Source organism: Ranitomeya imitator, chromosome 3 (genome assembly GCF_032444005.1).
Source record: "Ranitomeya imitator isolate aRanImi1 chromosome 3, aRanImi1.pri, whole genome shotgun sequence".
In the NCBI taxonomy this organism is placed as follows: domain Eukaryota; kingdom Metazoa; phylum Chordata; class Amphibia; order Anura; family Dendrobatidae; genus Ranitomeya; species Ranitomeya imitator.
The window spans coordinates 838180813-838206028 of NC_091284.1; the positions used below are offsets into that span (position 1 = coordinate 838180813).

At 39.3% G+C, this 25216-nt stretch overlaps 1 protein-coding gene across 1 annotated transcript in view; it reads left to right on the plus strand.

Annotated features, from left to right (window-relative positions):
* ART1 (ADP-ribosyltransferase 1) overlaps positions 1–25216 on the plus strand; it is a 68907-nt gene that overhangs the window by 26734 nt on the left and 16957 nt on the right. The window contains exon 2 of the mRNA XM_069759566.1: positions 46–136. Within this exon, the coding sequence (XP_069615667.1) occupies positions 46–136 (91 nt within the window). The remainder of the gene's footprint in view (positions 1–45; positions 137–25216) is intronic.

Below are 25216 nucleotides of genomic sequence, written 5' to 3' on the forward strand. Positions count from 1 at the left end.
TCCTGCGGAAAGTGACGTCTCCATTACTTGTCTGTGTTATTACAGGTTCAGAAAAATGGAGGCGACATCTACAGAACATGATCACACTACAACAACTGTCCTCATAACCGGAATAATACTGAGCACAATAATACAAGTAAGAAAACCGCACAAAGGGGCAGTATTATAGCAGTTATATTCTTGTACATAGGAGCAGTATTATAGTAGTTATATTCTTGTACATAGGGGCAGTATTATAGTAGTTATATTCTTGTACATAGGGAGCAGTATTATAGTAGTTATATTCTTGTACATAGGGGCAGTATTATAGTAGTTATATTCTTGTACATAGGGGCAGTATTATAGTAGTTATATTCTTGTACATATGAGCAGTATTATAGTAGTTATATTCTTGTATATAGGAGCAGTATTATAGTAGTTATATTCTTGTACATAGGAGCAGTATTATAGTAGTTATATTCTTGTACATAGGGGGCAGTATTATAGTAGTTATATTCTTGTACATAGGGAGCAGTATTATAGTAGTTATATTCTTGTACATAGGAGCAGTATTATAGTAGTTATATTCTTGTACATAGGAGCAGTATTATAGTAGTTATATTCTTGTACATAGGAGCAGTATTATAGTAGTTATATTCTTGTACATAGGGGCAGTATTATAGTAGTTATATTCTTGTACATAGGGGCAGTATTATAGTAGTTATATTCTTGTACATATGAGCAGTATTATAGTAGTTATATTCTTGTATATAGGAGCAGTATTATAGTAGTTATATTCTTGTACATAGGAGCAGTATTATAGTAGTTATATTCTTGTACATAGGAGCAGTATTATAGTAGTTATATTCTTTTACATAGGGGCAGTATTATAGTAGTTATATTCTTGTACATAGGAGCAGTATTATAGTAGTTATATTCTTGTACATAGGGGCAGTATTATAGTAGTTATATTCTTGTACATAGGAGCAGTATTATAGTAGTTATATTCTTGTACATAGGAGCAGTATTATAGTAGTTATATTCTTTTACATAGGGGCAGTATTATAGTAGTTATATTCTTGTACATAGGAGCAGTATTATAGTAGTTATATTCTTGTATATAGGGGGTAGTATTATAGTAGTTATATTCTTGTATATAGGAGCAGTATTATAGTAGTTATATTCTTGTATATAGGGGTAGTATTATAGTAGTTATATTCTTGTACATAGGGGCAGTATTATAGTAGTTATATTCTTGTACATAGGAGCAGTATTATAGTAGTTATATTCTTGTACATAGGAGCAGTATTATAGTAGTTATATTCTTGTACATAGGAGCAGTATTATAGTAGTTATATTCTTGTACATAGGGGCAGTATTATAGTAGTTATATTCTTGTACATAGGAGCAGTATTATAGTAGTTATATTCTTGTACATAGGGGCAGTATTATAGTAGTTATATTCTTGTACATAGGAGCAGTATTATAGTAGTTATATTCTTGTACATAGGGGCAGTATTATAGTAGTTATATTCTTGTACATAGGAGCAGTATTATAGTAGTTATATTCTTGTATATAGGGGTAGTATTATAGTAGTTATATTCTTGTACATAGGGGCAGTATTATAGTAGTTATATTCTTGTACATAGGAGCAGTATTATAGTAGTTATATTCTTGTACATAGGAGCAGTATTATAGTAGTTATATTCTTGTACATAGGAGCAGTATTATAGTAGTTATATTCTTGTACATAGGGGCAGTATTATAGTAGTTATATTCTTGTACATAGGAGCAGTATTATAGTAGTTATATTCTTGTACATAGGGGCAGTATTATAGTAGTTATATTCTTGTACATAGGAGCAGTATTATAGTAGTTATATTCTTGTACATAGGGGCAGTATTATAGTAGTTATATTCTTGTACATAGGAGCAGTATTATAGTAGTTATATTCTTGTACATAGGGGGCAATTTTTATTATAAAAACCAAACATAAATACAATTATAATAAAAACAAAAATCACCCAGAATTACAAGAATTACAAAACACAATTCACTTTGGTCATATATACACAAGTACTACATAATCAGATCATATTGATACATAAATTAAAGTGTCCACACCTGGAGGTAGAAGGAAATTAATCTAAACAAAACAAACAAACAAAAAAAAAAAAAAAGTCATATCATATTTTCTAACTGAATTTAACATTCCTCCATAGCTTAATATTTCTCGTACTCCTTCCAACTTCTAGCGATTTTATCCACCGGAGTTCTGACATTACCTGACCAGCCGCAGCAGTGTGATCGAACGGCTCATTGTGCAGTGACACCCGGGTTCTCATGTGCCAATGATAGTATTTAATGACGCTTATTATAATGTACATCGTCTCTCTGTCGATGTTACTAACAGTGGAGGGGACACCATAGATTATGTCAGAATACTTTAGAGTCTGCAGTCTGGGGATTCTTAGATTATCTGACACTTCCTCCCAGATCTTCCTCCCAGATCTTCCTCCCTCCCCAGCAATCACATATAAAGTGCTCCATAGTCTCCTCCTGCTGACAACCAAGGGGACAATTCCGATCGGCGACACTCAAGTGTTTCAGGTTCCCCCTGACAGAGACGACTATGCAGTGAAAGCCAAGTGACATCAAACAGTTTAGGAGGAAGTCTTTTCCCGTTTAGGAACCTAAGGCTTTCCTGCAGGGTGGTGGTGACACAATCTCTCAGGGCCAGTGGAGAGTAGAAGAAAGTCCTACATACATGAGCATACAGGTCTCTTCTCGTACTGCTCTCAATGTAAGACTTCTCCAGTCCCCACCTCCTAACACACTTCAGACCATAGTCCAGATACTGGGGGAGGTGGTCACCTGTCCATCTCCTCCTCTTGAGACTGCCGCCTCGCACCCAAGATTCTGCAAAAGGCAATATCCAGTACCTGATACTATTTACCCACAGGGAGCTACTGTTTGAGTCCATGTTCCCAAAATTTACCTTTAGAAACAAGGAGTCAAAGAAAACCCTTGGATTCCACATATCCAGCCCACCCTCTCTCCGCCGTAGGTACGTTATTCCCCTCTTTATTAGATTCAACCTATTCCCCCACAAGAGCTGGAAGAACAGGCTGAAGAGCCTCGCTGAGAAAGATTCTGGCAAAGGGAAAATGACAGAGACATACAAGAAAACAGGGACCAGATAAGTCTTCAACATTGCGACCCTTTCTCTGTAGGTCAGCCTCCAGTTCTTCCATCGCTGAACCTTTGCATTTCCGGTTTCCAATTTCTCCTCCCAATTTAGCGTGGCATTATCATCCCTTCCAAATTTAACCCCTAGGATCTTAATATGGGTGGAGGCTTTGGCAAACTGCCGCAGATCATAGCTGGGATCAGTATCTAATGTCCACAGAGCTTGACTCTTCTCAAGGTTGACCAGAGACCCGGAGGCCTCTGAGTAACTTCTGATAGACGCAGATAACATCTGCACCTCTCGAGGATTAGAGATCACCAACGTCACATCATCCGCATGGGCAACAACATTCAGAGGCTGGCAATGGGGGACCGGCACCCCCTGAAAATCACACTCCTGCAGTGACCTCAGAAACGGGTCTAGGGCAAAAACATACAGGAGCGGACTCAGTGGGCAACCCTGTCTCACCCCTGCCCCAACTCCAAAAGTGTCACCCTGCCAACCATTAATCAGAGGAAAGCTCACCGCCTCTCTGTACAATGTCTTCAGCCAATCCACAAATTGTCCCGGAATACCGTACTTTGACAAAGTGGCCCACAGATAGAAGATTGCATTATATGCAGATGACATCTTACTGTTCCTGGCGGACCCGGATGAAGCCTTGAAGGGGGCTATCGAGATCGTTGGGAAATTTGGAGACTTATCGGGATTGAGGATAAACTGGGATAAATCGGTCCTCTTTGAGGTGGATGAGGTGGAGGAGAGTAGAAGTGAGCCATTGGGAGAGGGGCGGCTTAAGGTAGTATCCCTTTTCAAATACCTGGGAATATGGATCTCGATGCCAGTTACAGAGTTTTTATATAGGAATTTGACACCTCTCATGGGCGCTCTTAAAGCAAAAGTGGATGCGTGGAATAAATTACACTTATCGGTGGTAGGTAGGGTTAATCTCATTAAAATGGTTGTGATGCCCAAATTACTCTACGTCCTACATAATGCGCCAGTTTGGATTCCACGTGGGAAATTCCGGCAGATTAATGCTCTTTTTAGAAGTCTGATATGGGGGAGGCGGTGCCCACGTATTCGCCTGGAGACGCTTCAGCGACCCAAGGAAGATGGAGGATTGGCTTTACCTAATCCTGAGTTATATTTTCTTGCAGCCCAGAGCCAACATTTGAAGGGCTGGGCGCGGGAGGCGTCTTCCAGTGCGGTACAGCACTTGATGGAGGGGATGACGGACCGACGACCGGTAGCGCAGTGTCTGGAGGATGGTTCCTTGGATGCATTGGGGAAATTATACCCAACTATGTTTTTGATATATAAATTATGGACCAGACTGCGACAGATTCGGGGGGTCACGGGGCTGACTAAATTTACACCGATATGGTTTAATAATAATTTGGTTGAGTTTGCGGCCCTTGGAGTGCTGGCGGAGTGGCAGGCCAAAGGAATCCACTTGGTGGCTCAGATAATTCAACAACAAGGATTAAAGTCCTTTTCGCAGCTGCAAGGGGAGTTTGGACTGAGACCGACTGGGGAATATCAATATGCTCAGATGAAACATGCTTTTAAAGCTCAGAACAAGGGTGGTGGTATTGAGATCCAGGAGGACATAGTTCTGGAATACGTGTGTGGGGAAGGGTCCACAAGGGGAGTCATTACCACCCTTTATAAGGACCTTCTACATGCACATCTGCTAGACTTCCCTTTAAAAGCGAGAGCGAAATGGGAAAGAGATTTAGGCCCAATGGAGGATGAAACCTGGGAGTCGGTGTTGGAGTGGGTTCCACGAGTGTCACTGAGTGAGCCGTACAGACTATCGCAGCTGTACATCTTACACAGAGTCTATAAATCACCGGAAGTGTTGTGCAGAGCGGGGTTGCGTGCTGACTCCGAATGCCCGAGATGTGGGACTGAGAATGCAGGAATATACCACATGATGTGGACATGTCCAAGACTGGTTGCTTTCTGGTTGGTGGTAATGAGCCGTGTGGAAGGGGCGTATAAATGCAGAGTGCCGAGGGATCCGATAGTGTGTATACTAGGACATGTAGAGGAAATTAGAGTGGATAACACCTGGAAGATAGCAATAGCTAGGCTATTATACATGGCAAGGAAGGTAATAGCAAGGAACTGGATCAAAGAGGAACCGCCTACAAGGGGTGAATTCCTGAATTATGTTAAATATGGTCTCAATTTGGAAAAGGGGGTCTATAAAAGACGTGGGAAAATAGAAACATTTGACAAAATGTGGTCTCCGTGGCTCGAGCTGGGATGAGTAGTTATGGGAAATGGGAGGATGAGGGCCTCTGAAAGGAAGAGAGTGCTAGAGGAACAAGCGGACATAAGTGAGTCAAATGGCTCAAAGAACCATCAATACTGGTAACAAAAGTATAACTGGATATGAGCTGTCAGGGGAGGGGGGGGGTTGGGTTTTGTTGGGATTGTTGGGGGCTTGGAAAATGTTAAAATTTTGCAAAATACTGGAAAATGCATAAATTGTATTGTTCACATTTGCTTTCAATAAAAAACTATTTAAACAAAAAAAAAAAAAGTGGCCCACAGATAGTCATGATCAACCCTGTCAAAGGCTTTAGCCTGGTCCAGACTAACAATATATTTCCCACACCGCAGAGCTTTACATCTCTCAAACATCTCCCGTATCGAGATGACTGCTCCAGAGATGTTCCGCCCTTTTACTGTGCCAAACTGAGAGCCTGCCAACAGTGCTGGGGACAAACAGACTAATCTAGAAAACAGGATCTTTGCTAGAATCTTCCTGTCCACATTCAAGAGGGCAATTGGCCTCCAGTTCTTGATGTCGCTTGGCTCTTTACCTTTAGACAGCAGAATCAACGAAGACACTCTCATGGATGGAGGCATCAGGTGATTTTCTAGACAACTTCTATACACATCCACGAGGATTGGAGCCAGGAGGTCTCTGAATTTCCTATAAAATTCTGCTGTTATGCCATCTGGACCTGGTGCCTTCTTCAGATGTAATTTATCAATAGCCTCCTTAACTTCCTCCACCGATAACTCTGCTGTCAAAGGAGAAAAGTCCAGATCATTAGTATCAGGCGCAGGAGTTGCCTCCAAGAATTGAGCCATCTTATCTTTATCCAAAACTTTCCTCTGAAACAAGTCAGCATAGTAAGATCTCACCACCTCCAGGATACCCTCCCGTGAATCCTGCAATACACCCTGGAAGTCAGTGAGACCCGTGACCATCTTTTTTACTACCCTCTCCCTGCAATTCTCAAAGGGATCAGGGGCCCCTAAAGACCCATAATCCCGTTCAAGAACCAGGGAGGTATACCTACTATACTGATACTGCCTTATCTCAGATTTCAGTCGGTCGATCTTCACTTTGTCATCCCCGCCCGCCGAATATAGTGACTCCAATTCTTTACGCAGCTTTAGGTACTGGCTGTACTTATTCCTCCCTTTATTAACTGACAGTCTCTTTAAGAGGGATCTGATATCCTCCTTGACGTCCTCCCACCAGCCGGTCATGTTGTCATAGAAGTCAACCCTATCTAGATGAAGCTGGATAAGGGAGTAGACACGACTCTGAACATAAGCATCATCCAGGAGACTGGAATTGAGCTTCCACAACCCTCTACCGATCTCCGGACGGTTAGAGGTCCCCAGACAGAAGCACAAGGCGAGATGATCAGAGTAAGGGGCGACCTTCTCACTCAGGGTGTCAACAGCCTCAGTAGGACTCACAAAAGCAAAATCTATCCTACTGCTCCTGTTGGAACATGTATATGTGAATTTTGGCTGTCGACCTCCCTGTGCGAAAATGTCAGTCAGTCCAGACTGCATTATAATGTTATGTAGGACCTTACCGTCCCTGGTCACTGTCCTGCCCGAGGAACTGTCACCTGATGTCAGTATGGCATTAAAGTCCCCTGCCATCACCACCGGAAGAGAAGTGAAGAGGTAAGGCTTAACGTTATTAAAGAGCTGGATCCTGTCAGTCACTGTCTGTGGCCCATAGATGTTAATAAGCCGGAGTCGCCTCCCATGAATAGTGACTTCCAGGACCAAACATCTTCCCATGACCACCTCCGTCATCCTATGCACAGTCACATCATTGGTGTTAAACAGGACAGCGACTCCGGCGTAAGGCTCCACAGCCAGTGACCAGAAAGAAGGACGGCACCGCCATTCCCTCTCAGCCTCTCTCATAAGCCCCAGAGATGTCAGTCGTGTCTCCTGCAGGAAAATGACATCGGTGTCCAGATGTGTGAGATGTTCATACACCACATGTCTCGTCCTCCTTGCCTTAATACTGTTAACATTACTTGATGTTAGTGTTAATGAGAACCCCGCCATCACAACACAATAGAGAAGGAGCACAGTAACTGCCATCATCATGAGTCAGGGATGTTCTGTCCACCTCCGGTGTCCATGTCAGACTCTACCTGAGGGTCTAGAGATAAAGGCTTCCGCTTTGACGGAGGGTGGTCCTCTATGTCCCTGTCACACTCTGCATCAACTTTCCTCAACTCTGTCTCATAATCGTCATCATTAGACTCAGATAAAACTCCATACTTGTTGGACACAACCATCACTCCTGCAGAATTCTGAACCTTCTTAGTAGCACTCTGACGGGCGTCATAGTCTGCCTCAGGTTTACGGGAGGACGTGCTCTTTTTCTTCCTTTTATTATGATTAACACTCCAGTCATCAGATTCAGACAGTGATGCTGAAGGGGGGGCTACTTGAGGCTGCTGGACCTCCATGTTCCCCTCTACACCCTCTATACCCTGCTTCTCTGGTGTTACATGACTGGACTCCTGGTGGGCATCTGGGCTGGTCACCATCTCTCCTGAAATTAAATCCTCCCCCTCATGCGCCCCTGCCACCACATCTTCATCCTCCTGAGCCTCTGCCCCTGCCAGTACAGCCTCATCAGGGAAGACTCTGCAGATATTATGCCAGGCGTCTGGACAGTCCCTGTGAGGGTGGCCCATCTTACCACAGAGGTTGCACCTAACATCCCGGCAATCCACAGCGACATGGCCGATATCCCCACACAGGCTGCACTTCACCACAGTACAGGCGTTGGCCAGATGACCTTTCTCACCACATTTGAAGCAATTCCTGGGCTGCCCGGGGTAATAACATCTTCCCTTCTCCCTCCCAATGAAGAAGGAGTTGGGTAAATGGGCAGTAATGTTATTGAGTTGGCGCAGTTTAACCACAGCTTTCCACCCCATTGTCCAGATACCATCCTCATCTCTGACCTTGGAGAGTCCAGAGGCGAGGTCACAGTGTCTCCGGAGCCAAACCTCGATGTCCTGTGGGGGAACGGCCTCATTCCAGAAGGTGATATTTACCATGACAGTGTCCGGCCTGGAGATAGGAACCAATATAAATTTATTCCAGCCTTCAGCGTCTCTGAACCTGGGGTAATTGGACCAGAACCTGTCCAGGTCACACTGCAGCTTGAAGCTGACCTCATAGCCCTGTCTGTCCAGAAGATTGGACACCGCCAGTATCTCGTTTGCCACAAACCCCATCTGGCCGCATAGCAGCTCTCTCACCACATACCTGCGCTGTGGCAGATCCTCCTTGGCACCTATGTACTTAAACCGCACCACATTAATGCGCTTAAACGTCTGGCCGGTATACCTGGCGCTGGACGTGAAGGATGGGGCGCCGCGGCTCCAGGCATTCCTGGGGGGCACCTGCCGGGTCACACTGGGCCGACTGACAGGGAGAGGGTCTGCAGCAGGGAGGGCTGCCACACCTTGTGGACTAGATGGTAACGGGGGATAGTCACACATATCATGCATATTATCATTAGCAGCATCATTATCAGACAGTGCCACGTTCATGACAGAATGTGAAGCCCCAACCCCCGACCCCATGGGCACAACATCACCAGCCTCAGCCTCAGCCTCATCAGCACAAACAGTCTCACAAACACTGTCCTGCTCCTGCGTGGGGCATTCTGGGACCTGTGGTGCCTCTGCTGGAGTCTGAAGTGCAAGCTCCTGTTCACACTCAGCTGCCTCAGCAGCACAAACAGTCTCACAAATACAGTCCGGCTCCTGCATGGGGCATTCTGGGACCTGTGGTTCCTCTGCTGGAGTCTGAAGTGCATGCTCCTGTTCACACTCAGCTGCTTGCTGCTGCAGTTTTTTTCCTTCTTGGAAGCAGAAGCGGGCAGCCTGTAACACTGGCCGTGTCCGCTGCTGGGGGGTCCCGGTCTCTACAGCACAGTCCTGCTTATAGGAGGCGAACCGCTCACGGTTCCTGTAGGTCTCCGCCAGGGGCCCCATGCCCTCCAGCACAGACTCAATGTCCTGCACCACACTTGCCAGCTGCACCCCCAGTGTGTTCAGTCTCAGGTCATACACATCATTACTGGCAGGATTAGTGGTCTTTAGACTATAGATGAAGTCTACCTCCATTTGCAGCGCTTTTTTTTGCTGCTGTAACTCACCCAGCTTTCTGACAAGTCCCGGTATCTCGTCCGCTAGCTGCAGCTCGGGTGCACGCGCCGGCTGCACAGGTTTTGTCTTCACCACGGGTACAGGGGTTTTGAATACAGACTTGTGCGGTTCCACCACAGATGGCTTTGTGGCTCCTCGGCTGGATGCCGGCTCTGCAGCAGGTTTATCGCTGCCACCTGACTGTGACCGGGTGCGTCCTGACAGCGCCACACTGCCATGTTGCTGCAAGTTCTCCTGGATGGTCTGTCTTTCCAAAGACGTCCGTCTCTGCCTGGAAGCAGGAGAGGTGATTGGTACAGCTGAGACCGATCTCACCTGTGCCTCAGGCAGGGGCTGCTGACTGACCGGGGAGTTACAGGACTTCACACTGTGCTGTGGAACATCACTCACCAACACTTTACCTTCTGGCTTCTTTGCTGGACTTGGAGTAGATTTTCCTCCCAAAACTTTACTCGCAGGTTTTTCTTCCTTCACAGAACTGCTGCAGCTTTGGCCGCTGCATTCACCGGTCTCACAGAGGCTTTGGGATTAGCATTCCCATTCAGAGAGGTCTGGGAGCCTTGTCCCAGTGTAGGCCGAGAAGCCTGGGCCTTGCCTGGGGAGCTTCCCCGCCCAGGGTGGCCCCTCCCTGGGCTTGCTCCAGACATCAGGAGAGGTACAGACACACAACCTCACAGCTAGAAGGCAGTATTATAGTAGTTATATTCTTGTATATAGGGGCAGTATTATAGTAGTTATATTCTTGTACATAGGAGGCAGTATTATAGTAGTTATATTCTTGTACATGGGGGGCAGTATTATAGTAGTTATATTCTTGTACATAGAGGCAGTATTATAGTAATTATATTCTTGTACATAGGAGCAGTATTATAGTAGTTATATTCTTGTACATAGGGGCAGTATTATAGTAGTTATATTCTTGTACATGGGAGCAGTATTATAGTAGTTATATTCTTGTACATAGGAGCAGTATTATAGTAGTTATATTCTTGTACATAGGGGCAGTATTATAGTAGTTATATTCTTGTACATAGGGGCAGTATTATAGTAGTTATATTCTTGTACATAGGGGCAGTATTATAGTAGTTATATTCTTGTACATGGGAGCAGTATTATAGTAGTTATATTCTTGTACATAGGAGCAGTATTATAGTAGTTATATTCTTGTACATAGGGGCAGTATTATAGTAGTTATATTCTTGTACATAGGGGCAGTATTATAGTAGTTATATTCTTGTACATAGGGGCAGTATTATAGTAGTTATATTCTTGTACATGGGAGCAGTATTATAGTAGTTATATTCTTGTACATAGGAGCAGTATTATAGTAGTTATATTCCTGTACATAGGAGCGGTATTATAGTAGTTATATTCCTGTACATAGGAGCGGTATTATAGTAGTTATATTCTTGTACATAGGGGCAGTATTATAGTAGTTATATTCTTGTACATAGGGGCAGTATTATAGTAGTTATATTCTTGTACATGGGAGCAGTATTATAGTAGTTATATTCTTGTACATAGGAGCAGTATTATAGTAGTTATATTCTTGTACATAGGGGCAGTATTATAGTAGTTATATTCTTGTACATAGGGGCAGTATTATAGTAGTTATATTCTTGTACATAGGGGCAGTATTATAGTAGTTATATTCTTGTACATGGGAGCAGTATTATAGTAGTTATATTCTTGTACATAGGAGCAGTATTATAGTAGTTATATTCTTGTACATAGGAGCAGTATTATAGTAGTTATATTCTTGTACATAGGGGCAGTATTATAGTAGTTATATTCTTGTACATAGGGGCAGTATTATAGTAGTTATATTCTTGTACATAGGAGCAGTATTATAGTAGTTATATTCTTGTACATGGGAGCAGTATTATAGTAGTTATATTCTTGTACATAGGGGGCAGTATTATAGTAGTTATATTCTTGTACATAGGAGCAGTATTATAGTAGTTATATTCTTGTACATAGGGGCAGTATTATAGTAGTTATATTCTTGTACATAGGGGCAGTATTATAGTAGTTATATTCTTGTACATAGGAGCAGTATTATAGTAGTTATATTCTTGTACATAGGAGCAGTATTATAGTAGTTATATTCTTGTACATAGGAGCAGTATTATAGTAGTTATATTCTTGTACATAGGGGCAGTATTATAGTAGTTATATTCTTGTACATAGGGGCAGTATTATAGTAGTTATATTCTTGTACATAGGGAGCAGTATTATAGTAGTTATATTCTTGTACATAGGGGCAGTATTATAGTAGTTATATTCTTGTATATAGGAGCAGTATTATAGTAGTTATATTCTTGTACATAGGAGCAGTATTATAGTAGTTATATTCTTGTACATAGGAGCAGTATTATAGTAGTTATATTCTTGTACATAGGAGCAGTATTATAGTAGTTATATTCTTGTACATAGGAGCAGTATTATAGTAGTTATATTCTTGTATATAGGGGCAGTATTATAGTAGTTATATTCTTGTACATAGGAGCAGTATTATAGTAGTTATATTCTTGTACATAGGGGCAGTATTATAGTAGTTATATTCTTGCACATAGGGGGCAGTATTATAGTAGTTATATTCTTGTACATAGGAGCAGTATTATAGTAGTTATACTCTTGTACATAGGAGCAGTATTATAGTAGTTATATTCTTGTACATAGGGGCAGTATTATAGTAGTTATATTCTTGTACATAGGAGCAGTATTATAGTAGTTATATTCTTGTACATAGGGGCAGTATTATAGTAGTTATATTCTTGCACATAGGGGGCAGTATTATAGTAGTTATATTCTTGTACATAGGAGCAGTATTATAGTAGTTATACTCTTGTACATAGGAGCAGTATTATAGTAGTTATATTCTTGTACATAGGGGGCAGTATTATAGTAGTTATATTCTTGTACATAGGGGGCAGTATTATAGTAGTTATATTCTTGTATATAGGAGCAGTATTATAGTAGTTATATTCTTGTACATAGGGGGCAGTATTATAGTAGTTATATTCTTGTACATAGGAGCAGTATTATAGTAGTTATACTCTTGTACATAGGAGCAGTATTATAGTAGTTATATTCTTGTACATAGGGGGCAGTATTATAGTAGTTATATTCTTGTACATAGGAGCAGTATTATAGTAGTTATACTCTTGTACATAGGAGCAGTATTATAGTAGTTATATTCTTGTACATAGGGGGCAGTATTATAGTAGTTATATTCTTGTACATAGGAGCAGTATTATAGTAGTTATATTCTTGTATATAGGAGCAGTATTATAGTAGTTATATTCTTGTATATAGGGGAAGTATTATAGTAGTTATATTCTTGTACATAGGGCAGTATTATAGTAGTTATATTCTTGTACATAGGGTCAGTATTATAGTAGTTATATTCTTGTACATAGGAGCAGTATTATAGTAGTTATATTCTTGTACATAGGGGGCAGTATTATAGTAGTTATATTCTTTTACATAGGAGCAGTATTATAGTAGTTATACTCTTGTACATAGCGGCAGTATTATAGTAGTTATATTCTTGTACATAGGGGCAGTATTATAGTAGTTATATTCTTGTATATAGGGGGCAGTAGTAGTTATATTCTTGTACATAGGAGCAGTATTATAGTAGTTATATTCTTGTATATAGGGGGCAGTAGTAGTTATATTCTTGTACATAGGAGCAGTATTATAGTAGTTATATTCTTGTATATAGGAGCAGTATTATAGTAGTTATATTCTTGTACATAGGAGCAGTATTATAGTAGTTATATTCTTGTATATAGGGGGTAGTATTATAGTAGTTATATTCTTGTATATAGGAGCAGTATTATAGTAGTTATATTCTTGTATATAGGGGGTAGTATTATAGTAATTATATTCTTGGACATAGGAGCAGTATTATAGTAGTTATATTCTTGTACATAGGAGCAGTATTATAGTAGTTATATTCTTGTACATAGGAGCAGTATTATAGTAGTTATATTCTTGTACATAGGAGCAGTATTATAGTAGTTATATTCTTGTACATAGGAGCAGTATTATAGTAGTTATATTCTTGTACATAGGAGCAGTATTATAGTAGTTATATTCTTGTACATAGGAGCAGTATTATAGTAGTTATATTCTTGTACATAGGAGCAGTATTATAGTAGTTATATTCTTGTACATAGGAGCAGTATTATAGTAGTTATATTCTTGTACATAGGAGCAGTATTATAGTAGTTATATTCTTGTACATAGGAGCAGTATTATAGTAGTTGTATTCTTGTACATAGAGGCAGTATTATAGTAGTTATATTCTTGTACATAGGAGCAGTATTATAGTAGTTATATTCTTGTACATAGGGGGCAGTATTATAGTAGTTATATTCTTGTACATAGGAGCAGTATTATAGTAGTTATATTCTTGTACATAGGGGCAGTATTATAGTAGTTATATTCTTTTATATAGGGGGCAGTAGTAGTTATATTCTTGTACATAGGAGCAGTATTATAGTAGTTATATTCTTGTATATAGGGGGCAGTAGTAGTTATATTCTTGTACATAGGAGCAGTATTATAGTAGTTATATTCTTGTATATAGGGGCAGTATTATAGTAGTTATATTCTTGTACATAGGGGCAGTATTATAGTAGTTATATTCTTGTATATAGGGGCAGTATTATAGTAGTTATATTCTTGTCCATAGGGACAGTATTATAGTAGTTATATTCTTGTACATAGGGGCAGTATTATAGTAGTTATATTATTTTATATAGGGGGCAGTAGTAGTTATATTCTTGTACATAGGAGCAGTATTATAGTAGTTATATTCTTGTATATAGGGGGCAGTAGTAGTTATATTCTTGTACATAGGAGCAGTATTATAGTAGTTATATTCTTGTATATAGGGGCAGTATTATAGTAGTTATATTCTTGTACATAGGGGCAGTATTATAGTAGTTATATTCTTGTATATAGGGGGTAGTATTATAGTAGTTATATTCTTGTATATAGGAGCAGTATTATAGTAGTTATATTCTTGTATATAGGGGGTAGTATTATAGTAATTATATTCTTGGACATAGGAGCAGTATTATAGTAGTTATATTCTTGTACATAGGAGCAGTATTATAGTAGTTATATTCTTGTACATAGGAGCAGTATTATAGTAGTTATACTCTTGTACATAGGAGCAGTATTATAGTAGTTATATTCTTGTACATAGGGGCAGTATTATAGTAGTTATATTCTTGTATATAGGGGCAGTATTATAGTAGTTATATTCTTGTACATAGGAGCAGTATTATAGTAGTTATACTCTTGTACATAAGAGCAGTATTATAGTAGTTATATTCTTGTACATAGGGGGCAGTATTATAGTAGTTATATTCTTGTACATAGGAGCAGTATTATAGTAGTTATATTCTTGTACATAGGAGCAGTATTATAGTAGTTATACTCTTGTACATAAGAGCAGTATTATAGTAGTTATATTCTTGTACATAGGGGGCAGTATTATAGTAGTTATATTCTTGTACATAGGAGCAGTATTATAGTAGTTATATTCTTGTATATAGGAGCAGTATTATAGTAGTTATATTCTTGTATATAGGGGAAGTATTATAGTAGTTATATTCTTGTACATAGGGCAGTATTATAGTAGTTATATTCTTGTACATAGGGTCAGTATTATAGTAGTTATATTCTTGTACATAGGAGCAGTATTATAGTAGTTATATTCTTGTACATAGGGGGCAGTATTATAGTAGTTATATTCTTTTACATAGGAGCAGTATTATAGTAGTTATACTCTTGTACATAGCGGCAGTATTATAGTAGTTATATTCTTGTACATAGGGGCAGTATTATAGTAGTTATATTCTTGTATATAGGGGGCAGTAGTAGTTATATTCTTGTACATAGGAGCAGTATTATAGTAGTTATATTCTTGTATATAGGGGGCAGTAGTAGTTATATTCTTGTACATAGGAGCAGTATTATAGTAGTTATATTCTTGTATATAGGGGCAGTATTATAGTAGTTATATTCTTGTACATAGGGGCAGTATTATAGTAGTTATATTCTTGTATATAGGAGCAGTATTATAGTAGTTATATTCTTGTACATAGGAGCAGTATTATAGTAGTTATATTCTTGTATATAGGGGGTAGTATTATAGTAGTTATATTCTTGTATATAGGAGCAGTATTATAGTAGTTATATTCTTGTATATAGGGGGTAGTATTATAGTAATTATATTCTTGGACATAGGAGCAGTATTATAGTAGTTATATTCTTGTACATAGGAGCAGTATTATAGTAGTTATATTCTTGTACATAGGAGCAGTATTATAGTAGTTATATTCTTGTACATAGGAGCAGTATTATAGTAGTTATATTCTTGTACATAGGAGCAGTATTATAGTAGTTATATTCTTGTACATAGGAGCAGTATTATAGTAGTTATATTCTTGTACATAGGAGCAGTATTATAGTAGTTATATTCTTGTACATAGGAGCAGTATTATAGTAGTTATATTCTTGTACATAGGAGCAGTATTATAGTAGTTATATTCTTGTACATAGGAGCAGTATTATAGTAGTTATATTCTTGTACATAGGAGCAGTATTATAGTAGTTGTATTCTTGTACATAGAGGCAGTATTATAGTAGTTATATTCTTGTACATAGGAGCAGTATTATAGTAGTTATATTCTTGTACATAGGGGGCAGTATTATAGTAGTTATATTCTTGTACATAGGAGCAGTATTATAGTAGTTATATTCTTGTACATAGGGGCAGTATTATAGTAGTTATATTCTTTTATATAGGGGGCAGTAGTAGTTATATTCTTGTACATAAGAGCAGTATTATAGTAGTTATATTCTTGTATATAGGGGGCAGTAGTAGTTATATTCTTGTACATAGGAGCAGTATTATAGTAGTTATATTCTTGTATATAGGGGCAGTATTATAGTAGTTATATTCTTGTACATAGGGGCAGTATTATAGTAGTTATATTCTTGTATATAGGGGCAGTATTATAGTAGTTATATTCTTGTCCATAGGGGCAGTATTATAGTAGTTATATTCTTGTACATAGGGGCAGTATTATAGTAGTTACGGTATATTCTTGTACATAGGGGCAGTATTATTGTAGATATATTCTTGTACATAGGGAGCAGTATTATAGTAGTTATATTCTTGTATATAGGGGCAGTATTATAGTAGTTATATTCTTGTACATAGAGGCAGTATTATAGTAGTTATATTCTTGTACATAGGAGCAGTGTTATAGTAGTTATATTCTTGTACATATGAGCAGTATTATAGTAGTTATATTCTTGTACATAGAGGCAGTATTATAGTAGTTATATTCTTGTACATAGGAGCAGTATTATAGTAGTTATATTCTTGTACATAGAGGCAGTATTATAGTAGTTATATTCTTGTACATAGGAGCAGTATTATAGTAGTTATATTCCTGTACATAGGGGCAGTATTATAGTAGTTATATTCTTGTATATAGGGGCAGTATTATAGTAGTTATATTCTTGTATATAGGGGCAGTATTATAGTAGTTATATTCCTGTACATAGGGGCAGTATTATAGTAGTTATATTCTTGTACATATGAGCAGTATTATAGTAGTTATATTCTTGTACATAGAGGCAGTATTATAGTAGTTATATTCTTGTCAATAGGGGCAGTATTATAGTAGTTATATTCTTGTCCATAGGGGCAGTATTATAGTAGATATATTCTTGTACATAGGGAGCAGTATTATAGTAGTTATATTCTTGTACATATGAGCAGTATTATAGTAGTTATATTCTTGTACATAGAGGCAGTATTATAGTAGTTATATTCTTGTACATAGGAGCAGTATTATAGTAGTTATATTCTTGTACATAGAGGCAGTATTATAGTAGTTATATTCTTGTACATAGGAGCAGTATTATAGTAGTTATATTCCTGTACATAGGGGCAGTATTATAGTAGTTATATTCTTGTACATATGAGCAGTATTATAGTAGTTATATTCTTGTACATAGGAGCAGTATTATAGTAGTTATATTCCTGTACATAGGGGCAGTATTATAGTAGTTATATTCTTGTACATATGAGCAGTATTATAGTAGTTATATTCTTGTACATAGGAGCAGTATTATAGTAGTTATATTCTTGTACATAGGAGCAGTATTATAGTAGTTATATTCTTGTACATAGGAGCAGTATTATAGTAGTTATATTCTTGTACATAGGAGCAGTATTATAGTAGTTATATTCTTGTATATAGGGGCAGTATTATAGTAGTTATATTCTTGTACATAGGGGCAGTATTATAGTAGTTATATTCTTGTACATAGGGGCAGTATTATAGTAGTTATATTCTTGTCCATAGGGGCAGTATTATAGTAGTTATATTCTTGTACATAGGGGCAGTATTATAGTAGTTATATTCTTGTCCATAGGGGCAGTATTATAGTAGTTATATTCTTGTCCATAGGGGCAGTATTATAGTAGTTATATTCTTGTACATAGGGGCAGTATTATAGTAGTTATATTCTTGTCAATAGGGGCAGTATTATAGTAGTTATATTCTTGTCCATAGGGGCAGTATTATAGTAGATATATTCTTGTACATAGGGAGCAGTATTATAGTAGTTATATTCTTGTACATAGGAGCAGTATTATAGTAGTTATATTCTTGTATATAGGGGCAGTATTATAGTAGTTATATTCTTGTACATAGGGGCAGTATTATAGTAGTTATATTCTTGTACATAGGAGCAGTATTATAGTAGTTATATTCCTGTACATAGGGGCAGTATTATAGTAGTTATATTCTTGTACATATGAGCAGTATTATAGTAGTTATATTCTTGTACATAGGGGCAGTATTATAGTAGTTATATTCTTGTACATAGGAGCAGTATTATAGTAGTTATATTCTTGTACATAGGAGCAGTATTATAGTAGTTATATTCTTGTATATAGGGGCAGTATTATAGTAGTTATATTCTTGTACATAGGGGCAGTATTATAGTAGTTATATTCTTGTATATAGGGGCAGTATTATAGTAGTTATATTCTTGTCCATAGCGGCAGTATTATAGTAGTTATATTCTTGTACATAGGAGCAGTATTATAGTAGTTATTTTCTTGTACATAGTGGCAGTATTATAGTAGTTATATTCTTGTACATAGGGGCAGTATTATAGTAGATATATTCTTGTACATAGGGAGCAGTATTATAGTAGTTATATTCTTGTACATAGGAGCAGTATTATAGTAGTTATATTCTTGTATATAGGGGCAGTATTATAGTAGTTATATTCTTGTACATAGAGGCAGTATTATAGTAGTTATATTCTTGTACATAGGAGCAGTATTATAGTAGTTATATTCCTGTACATAGGAGCAGTATTATAGTAGTTATATTCTTGCACATAGGAGCAGTATTATAGTAGTTATATTCTTGTACATAGGAGCAGTATTATAGTAGTTATATTCTTGTACATAGGAGCAGTATTATAGTAGTTATATTCTTGTACATAGGAGCAGTATTATAGTAGTTATATTCTTGTACATAGGGGCGGTATTATAGTAGTTATATTCGTGTACATATGAGCAGTATTATAGTAGTTATATTCTTGTACATAGGAGCAGTATTATAGTAGTTATATTCTTGTACATAGGAGCAGTATTATAGTATTATTATTATTATTATTTATTTATATAGCACCATTGATTCCATGGTGCTGTACATGAGAAGGGGTTACATACAAGTTACAAATATCACATACAGTAAACAAACTAACAATGACAGACTGGTACAGAGGGGCGAGGACCCTGCCCTTGCGGGCTTACATTCTACAGGATTATGGGGGAGGAGACAGTAGGTTGAGGGTTGCAGGAGCTCCGGTGTTGGTGAGGCGGTAGCTCCGGTGTTGGTGAGGCGGTAGCTTCGGTGTTGGTGAGGCGGTAGCTTCGTTGGTGATGAGGCAGCAGCGGTGTCAGTGCAGGCTGTAGGCTTTCCTGAAGAGATGAGTTTTCAGGTTCCGTCTGAAGGATCCGACTGTGGTTGATAGTCAGACGTGTTGGGGCAGAGAGTTCCAGAGGATGGGGGATATTCGGGAGAAGTCTTGGAGGCGGTTGGGTGAGGAGCGAATAAGTGTGGAGGAGAGAAGGAGGTCTTGGGAGGACCGGAGATCACGTGAGGGAAGATATCGGGAGATTAGTTCAGAGATATATGGAGGAGACAGGTTGTGGATGGCTTTGTAGGTCAGTGTTAGTAATTTGAACTGGATACACTGAGGGAATGGGAGCCAGTGAAGAGATTTGCAGAGGGGGGAAGCGGAGGAGTAGCGAGGAGAGAGATGGATTAGTCGGGCAGCAGAGTTAAGGATGGACTGGAGAGGTGCAAGGATGTTAGCAGGGAGGCCACAGAAAAGGATGTTGCAGTAGTCAAGGCGGGAAATGATGAGGGCGTGCACAAGCATTTTAGTAGATTGGGGGTTGAGGAAAGGACGGATCCTGGAGATATTTTTGAGCTGGAGGCGACAGGGGGTGGAAAGAGCTTGGATGTGTGGTTTGAAGGACAGGGCAGAGTCGAAGGTTACTCCGAGGCAGCGGACTTCGGGTACAGGGGAAAGCATGATGTCATTGACTGCGATAGATAGGTCAAGTAAGGAAGATTTGTGGGATGGAGGAAAGATGATGAGTTCAGATTTGTCCACATTGAGTTTGAGGAAGCGAGAGGAGAAGGAGGAGGATATGGCTGATAGGCACTCTGGGATTCTGGACAGCAGAGCGGTGACGTCTGGGCCAGAGAGGTAGATCTGAGTGTCATCAGCATAGAGGTGGTACTGGAATCCATGGGACTTTATGAGTTGTCCCAAGCCAAGTGTATAGATTGAGAAGAGTAGGGGTCCTAGAACAGAGCCTTGGGGGACTCCAACAGAGAAAGGGTGGGATGAGGAGGTAGTATGGGAGTGGGAGACGCTGAATGTGCGGTTGGAAAGGTATGAGGAGATCCAGGATAGGGCGAGGTCTTTGATGCCAAAGGAGGAGAGGATCTGTAGTAGGAGGCAGTGGTCAACTATGTCGAAAGCAGAGGACGGGTCTAGAAGGAGGAGTACAGAGTATTGTCCAGTAGCTTTGGCGGTAAGTAGGTCGTTAGTGATTTTGGTCAGGGCAGTCTCAGTTGAGTGATGGGGGCGGAAACCAGATTGTAGATTGTCGTACAACAAGTTAGATGAGAGGTGGGAGGAAAGTTCAGCGTGGACGTGCTGCTCCAGGAGTTTGGAAGCAAATGGGAGCAGAGATATTGGGCGATAGCTGGACATAGCAGTTGGATCGAGGGTTGACTTTTTAAGGATAGGCGTGATTGTGGCATGTTTGAACGCAGAGGGGAAGGTGCCAGAAGTTAGTGATAGGTTGAAGAGGTGGGTTAGGGATGGGATAAGTGTGGCGGTGAGGTTGGGGAGGAGGTGGGATGGGATGGGGTCGAGCGCACAGGTGGTGAGGTGGGATTTGGAGAGGAAACAATTAAGCCCCCCTTCAGTGATGTTGGATAGGGAGGTTATGGGGTTTGGGCATTGGTCTGGTATACAAAGGGGTTGTGGTGGTTGAACAATAAAGTCTTGCCTTGTCTGGTCGATCTTATTTTTAAAGTGTGTGGCAAAGTCCTCAGCAGAGATGAGGGAGGTTGGAGGGGGCAGTGGGGGGCGGAGGAGGGAGTTAAAGGTTTTGAATAGCTGATGGGGGTTGTGGGATAGGGAAGATACGAGGGTTGTGAAGTAGGCCTGTTTAGCAGAGGTGAGTGCAGATTTAAAAGCGAGTGTTGCTTGTTTGAATACAGTGAAGTCGTCTTGCGAGTGTGTTCTCTTCCAACGCCGCTCCGCAACCCTGGACACTTGCCTTAGCTTTTTGGTGGTGTTATTATGCCAAGGTTGTCTATTGATACGTCGCGCTCTGCCATGGACGAGAGGGGCGACCGTGTCAATAGGTGATGCAAGAGTGGCATTGTAGAAAGCAGCAGCACTGTCTGTGTCATGGAGTGAGGATATGGATGCCAGTGGTAGGATGGAGTCAGAGAGTGTGTGGGTGTCTAGGTGTGCAAGGTTTCTGCGTGGGTGCGCATGTTGCTGGATATGGATGATTGGTGAGGAGGACAGGGATGTGAAGGTGAGCAGATGGTGGTCGGATAGAGGGAGAGGGGAGGTGGTGAAGTTAGATAGAGAGCAGAGACGGGTGAAGACCAGGTCTAGTGTATGCCCATCCGTGTGGGTGGCTGCGGAGGACCACTGAGTAAGTCCAAGGGATGAGGTAAGGGACAGAAGTTTGGAGGCTGTTGACTGAAGGGTATCAATGGGGATGTTGAAGTCACCCATGATGATGGTGGGAGTGTCAGCAGAGAGAAAGTGAAGAAGCCAGGTGGAGAATTGGTCAATAAAGGCAGTGGCCGGGCCCGGAGGTCGGTATATGACGGCCACTTGGAGGTTGGAGGGAGAGTAGATGCGGACAGAATGGACTTCAAAAGAGGGGAGGATAAGGGAGGGAAGAGGTGGGATTGGGTTAGAGGTGCAGTTTGAAGAAAGGAGAAGACCCACTCCTCCACCATGTTTGTTGCCGGGTCGAGGGGTGTGGGTGAAGTGGAGGCCTCCGTAACACAGCGCAGCAGGGGAGGCGGTGTCAGAGGGTGTTAGCCATGTTTCTGTGAGGCCAAGGAAGGCAAGATTGCGGGAGAGAAAAAGGTCGTGAATCACATGAAGCTTATTGCAGATTGAGCGGGCATTCCAGAGTGCTCCAGAGAGAGGGAGCAGGGGGGTGGGCGTCAGGGGCACGGGTTTTATGTTGGAAAGAGTGCGGAAGTTCATGTTGGATAGGGAGTGGTAGGAGGGAGTAGTAATGGGAGGTATGAGATGTGGGGGTCCAGGGATCGGAGATATGTCTCCAGCAGTGGTTATATTCTTGTACATAGGAGCAGTATTATAGTAGTTATATTCTTCTACATAGGGGGCAGTATTATAGTAGTTATATTCTTGTACATAGGGGCAGTATTATAGTAGTTATATTCTTCTACATAGGGGGCAGTATTATAGTAGTTATATTCTTGTACATAGGGGCAGTATTATAGTAGTTATATTCTTGTACATAGAGGCAGTATTATAGTAGTTATATTCTTGTACATAGGAGCCGTATTATAGTAGTTATATTCTTGTACATAGGAGCAGTATTATAGTAGTCATATTCTTATACATAGGAGCAGTATTATAGTAGTTATATTCTTGTACATAGGGGCAGTATTATAGTAGTTATATTCTTGTACATAGAGGCAGTATTATAGTAGTTATATTCTTGTACATAGGAGCCGTATTATAGTAGTTATATTCTTGTACATAGGAGTTGTATTAGTTGTATTATAGTAGTTATATTCTTGTACATAGAGGCAGTATTATAGTAGTTATATTCTTGTACATAGAGGCAGTATTATAGTAGTTATATTCTTGTACATAGGGGCAGTATTATAGTAGTTATATTCTTGTACATAGGGGCAGTATTATAGTAGTTATATTCTTGTACATAGAGGCAGTATTATAGTAGTTATATTCTTGTACATAGGGGCAGTATTATAGTAGTTATATTCTTGTACATAGGAGCCGTATTATAGTAGTTATATTCTTGTACATAGGAGTTGTATTATAGTAGTTATATTCTTGTACATAGAGGCAGTATTATAGTAGTTATATTCTTGTACATAGAGGCAGTATTATAGTAGTTATATTCTTGTACATAGGGGCAGTATTATAGTAGTTATATTCTTGTACATAGGGGCAGTATTATAGTAGTTATATTCTTGTACATAGAGGCAGTATTATAGTAGTTATATTCTTGTACATAGGGAGCAGTATTATAGTAGTTATATTCTTGTACATAGGGGCAGTATTATAGTAGTTATATTCTTGTACATAGGGGCAGTATTATAGTAGTTATATTCTTGTACGTAGGGGCAGTATTATAGTAGTTATATTCTTGTACATAGGAGCAGTATTATAGTAGTTATATTCTTGTACATAGGGGCAGTATTATAGTAGTTATATTATTGTACATAGGGGCAGTATTATAGTAGTTATATTCTTGTACATAGGAGCAGTATTATAGTAGTTATATTCTTGTACATAGGGGCAGTATTATAGTAGTTATATTCTTGTACATAGGGAGCAGTATTATAGTAGTTATATTCTTGTACATAGGGGCAGTATTATAGTAGTTATATTCTTGTACATAGGGGCAGTTTTATCGTAGTTATATTCTTGTACATAGGGGCAGTATTATAGTAGTTATATTCTTGTACATAGGAGCAGTATTAGAGTAGTTATATTCTTGTACATAGGAGCAGTATTATAGTAGTTATATTCTTGTACATAGGGGCAGTATTATAGTAGTTATATTCTTGTACATAGGGAGCAGTATTATAGTAGTTATATTCTTGTACATAGGGGCAGTATTATAGTAGTTATATTCTTGTACATAGGGAGCAGTATTATAGTAGTTATATTCTTGTACATAGGGGTAGTATTATAGTAGTTATATTCTTGTACATAGGAGCAGTATTATAGTAGTTATATTCTTGTACATAGGGGCAGTATTATAGTAGTTATATTCTTGTATATAAGGGCAGTATTATAGTAGTTATATTCTTGTACATAGGGGCAGTATTGTAGCGGTTATATTATTGTACATAGGGGCAGTATTGTAGCGGTTATATTATTGTACATAGGGGTAGTGTTATGGTAGTTATATTCTTCTATATATGGGGCTATATCATAGTAGTTTTGTTTTTGAAGCTAGGAGGCAGTCATTGTGTAGCATTATGAGTAGGTATTAGTGATGAGCGAGTGTGCTCGTTACTCGATATTTCCCAGGATGCTCAGGTGTTCTCTGAGTATCTTGGGCGTGCTTATAGATTATGTTTTTGTCCCTGCAGTTGCATGATTTGCGGCTGCTAGACAGCCTGAATACATGTGGGGATTTACTAACAGTATATATAAGCTGGGTAATTAATCCAAGAAAATTGTAATGAATAGCTATTGGATAAAACTTAACCTTTATTAGGTATATGGATAAAAAATACTACCACAAATAACATAACATACATAAAGGACCTGGGGAAGGATAGACCCTAGTGCTCTAGTGAACCCTAACAACCACAGAAAAGGGAAGAAAAAAAGGGGGGTATATAAAACCGATACCTCTGACAATACTATATTGTGACTTTACCACAGCACACCGTGATACATGTCACATAGCTTAGGGTGTCTGGATAAGTGCATCCATATTTAGTAGGCTGTACCAAAGAATATTTCAGTATGTAATACCTGTATGTCATCCAACCTATATATGTGTTAATAAGCATATATGACCTCTATGGTGGGTATTCACTGCAACCATCCACCCTATATTATTATTATTATTATTATTTATTGTTATAGCGCCATTTATTCCATGGCGCTTTACATGTGAGGAGGGGTATACATAATGAAAACAAGTACAATAATTTTAAA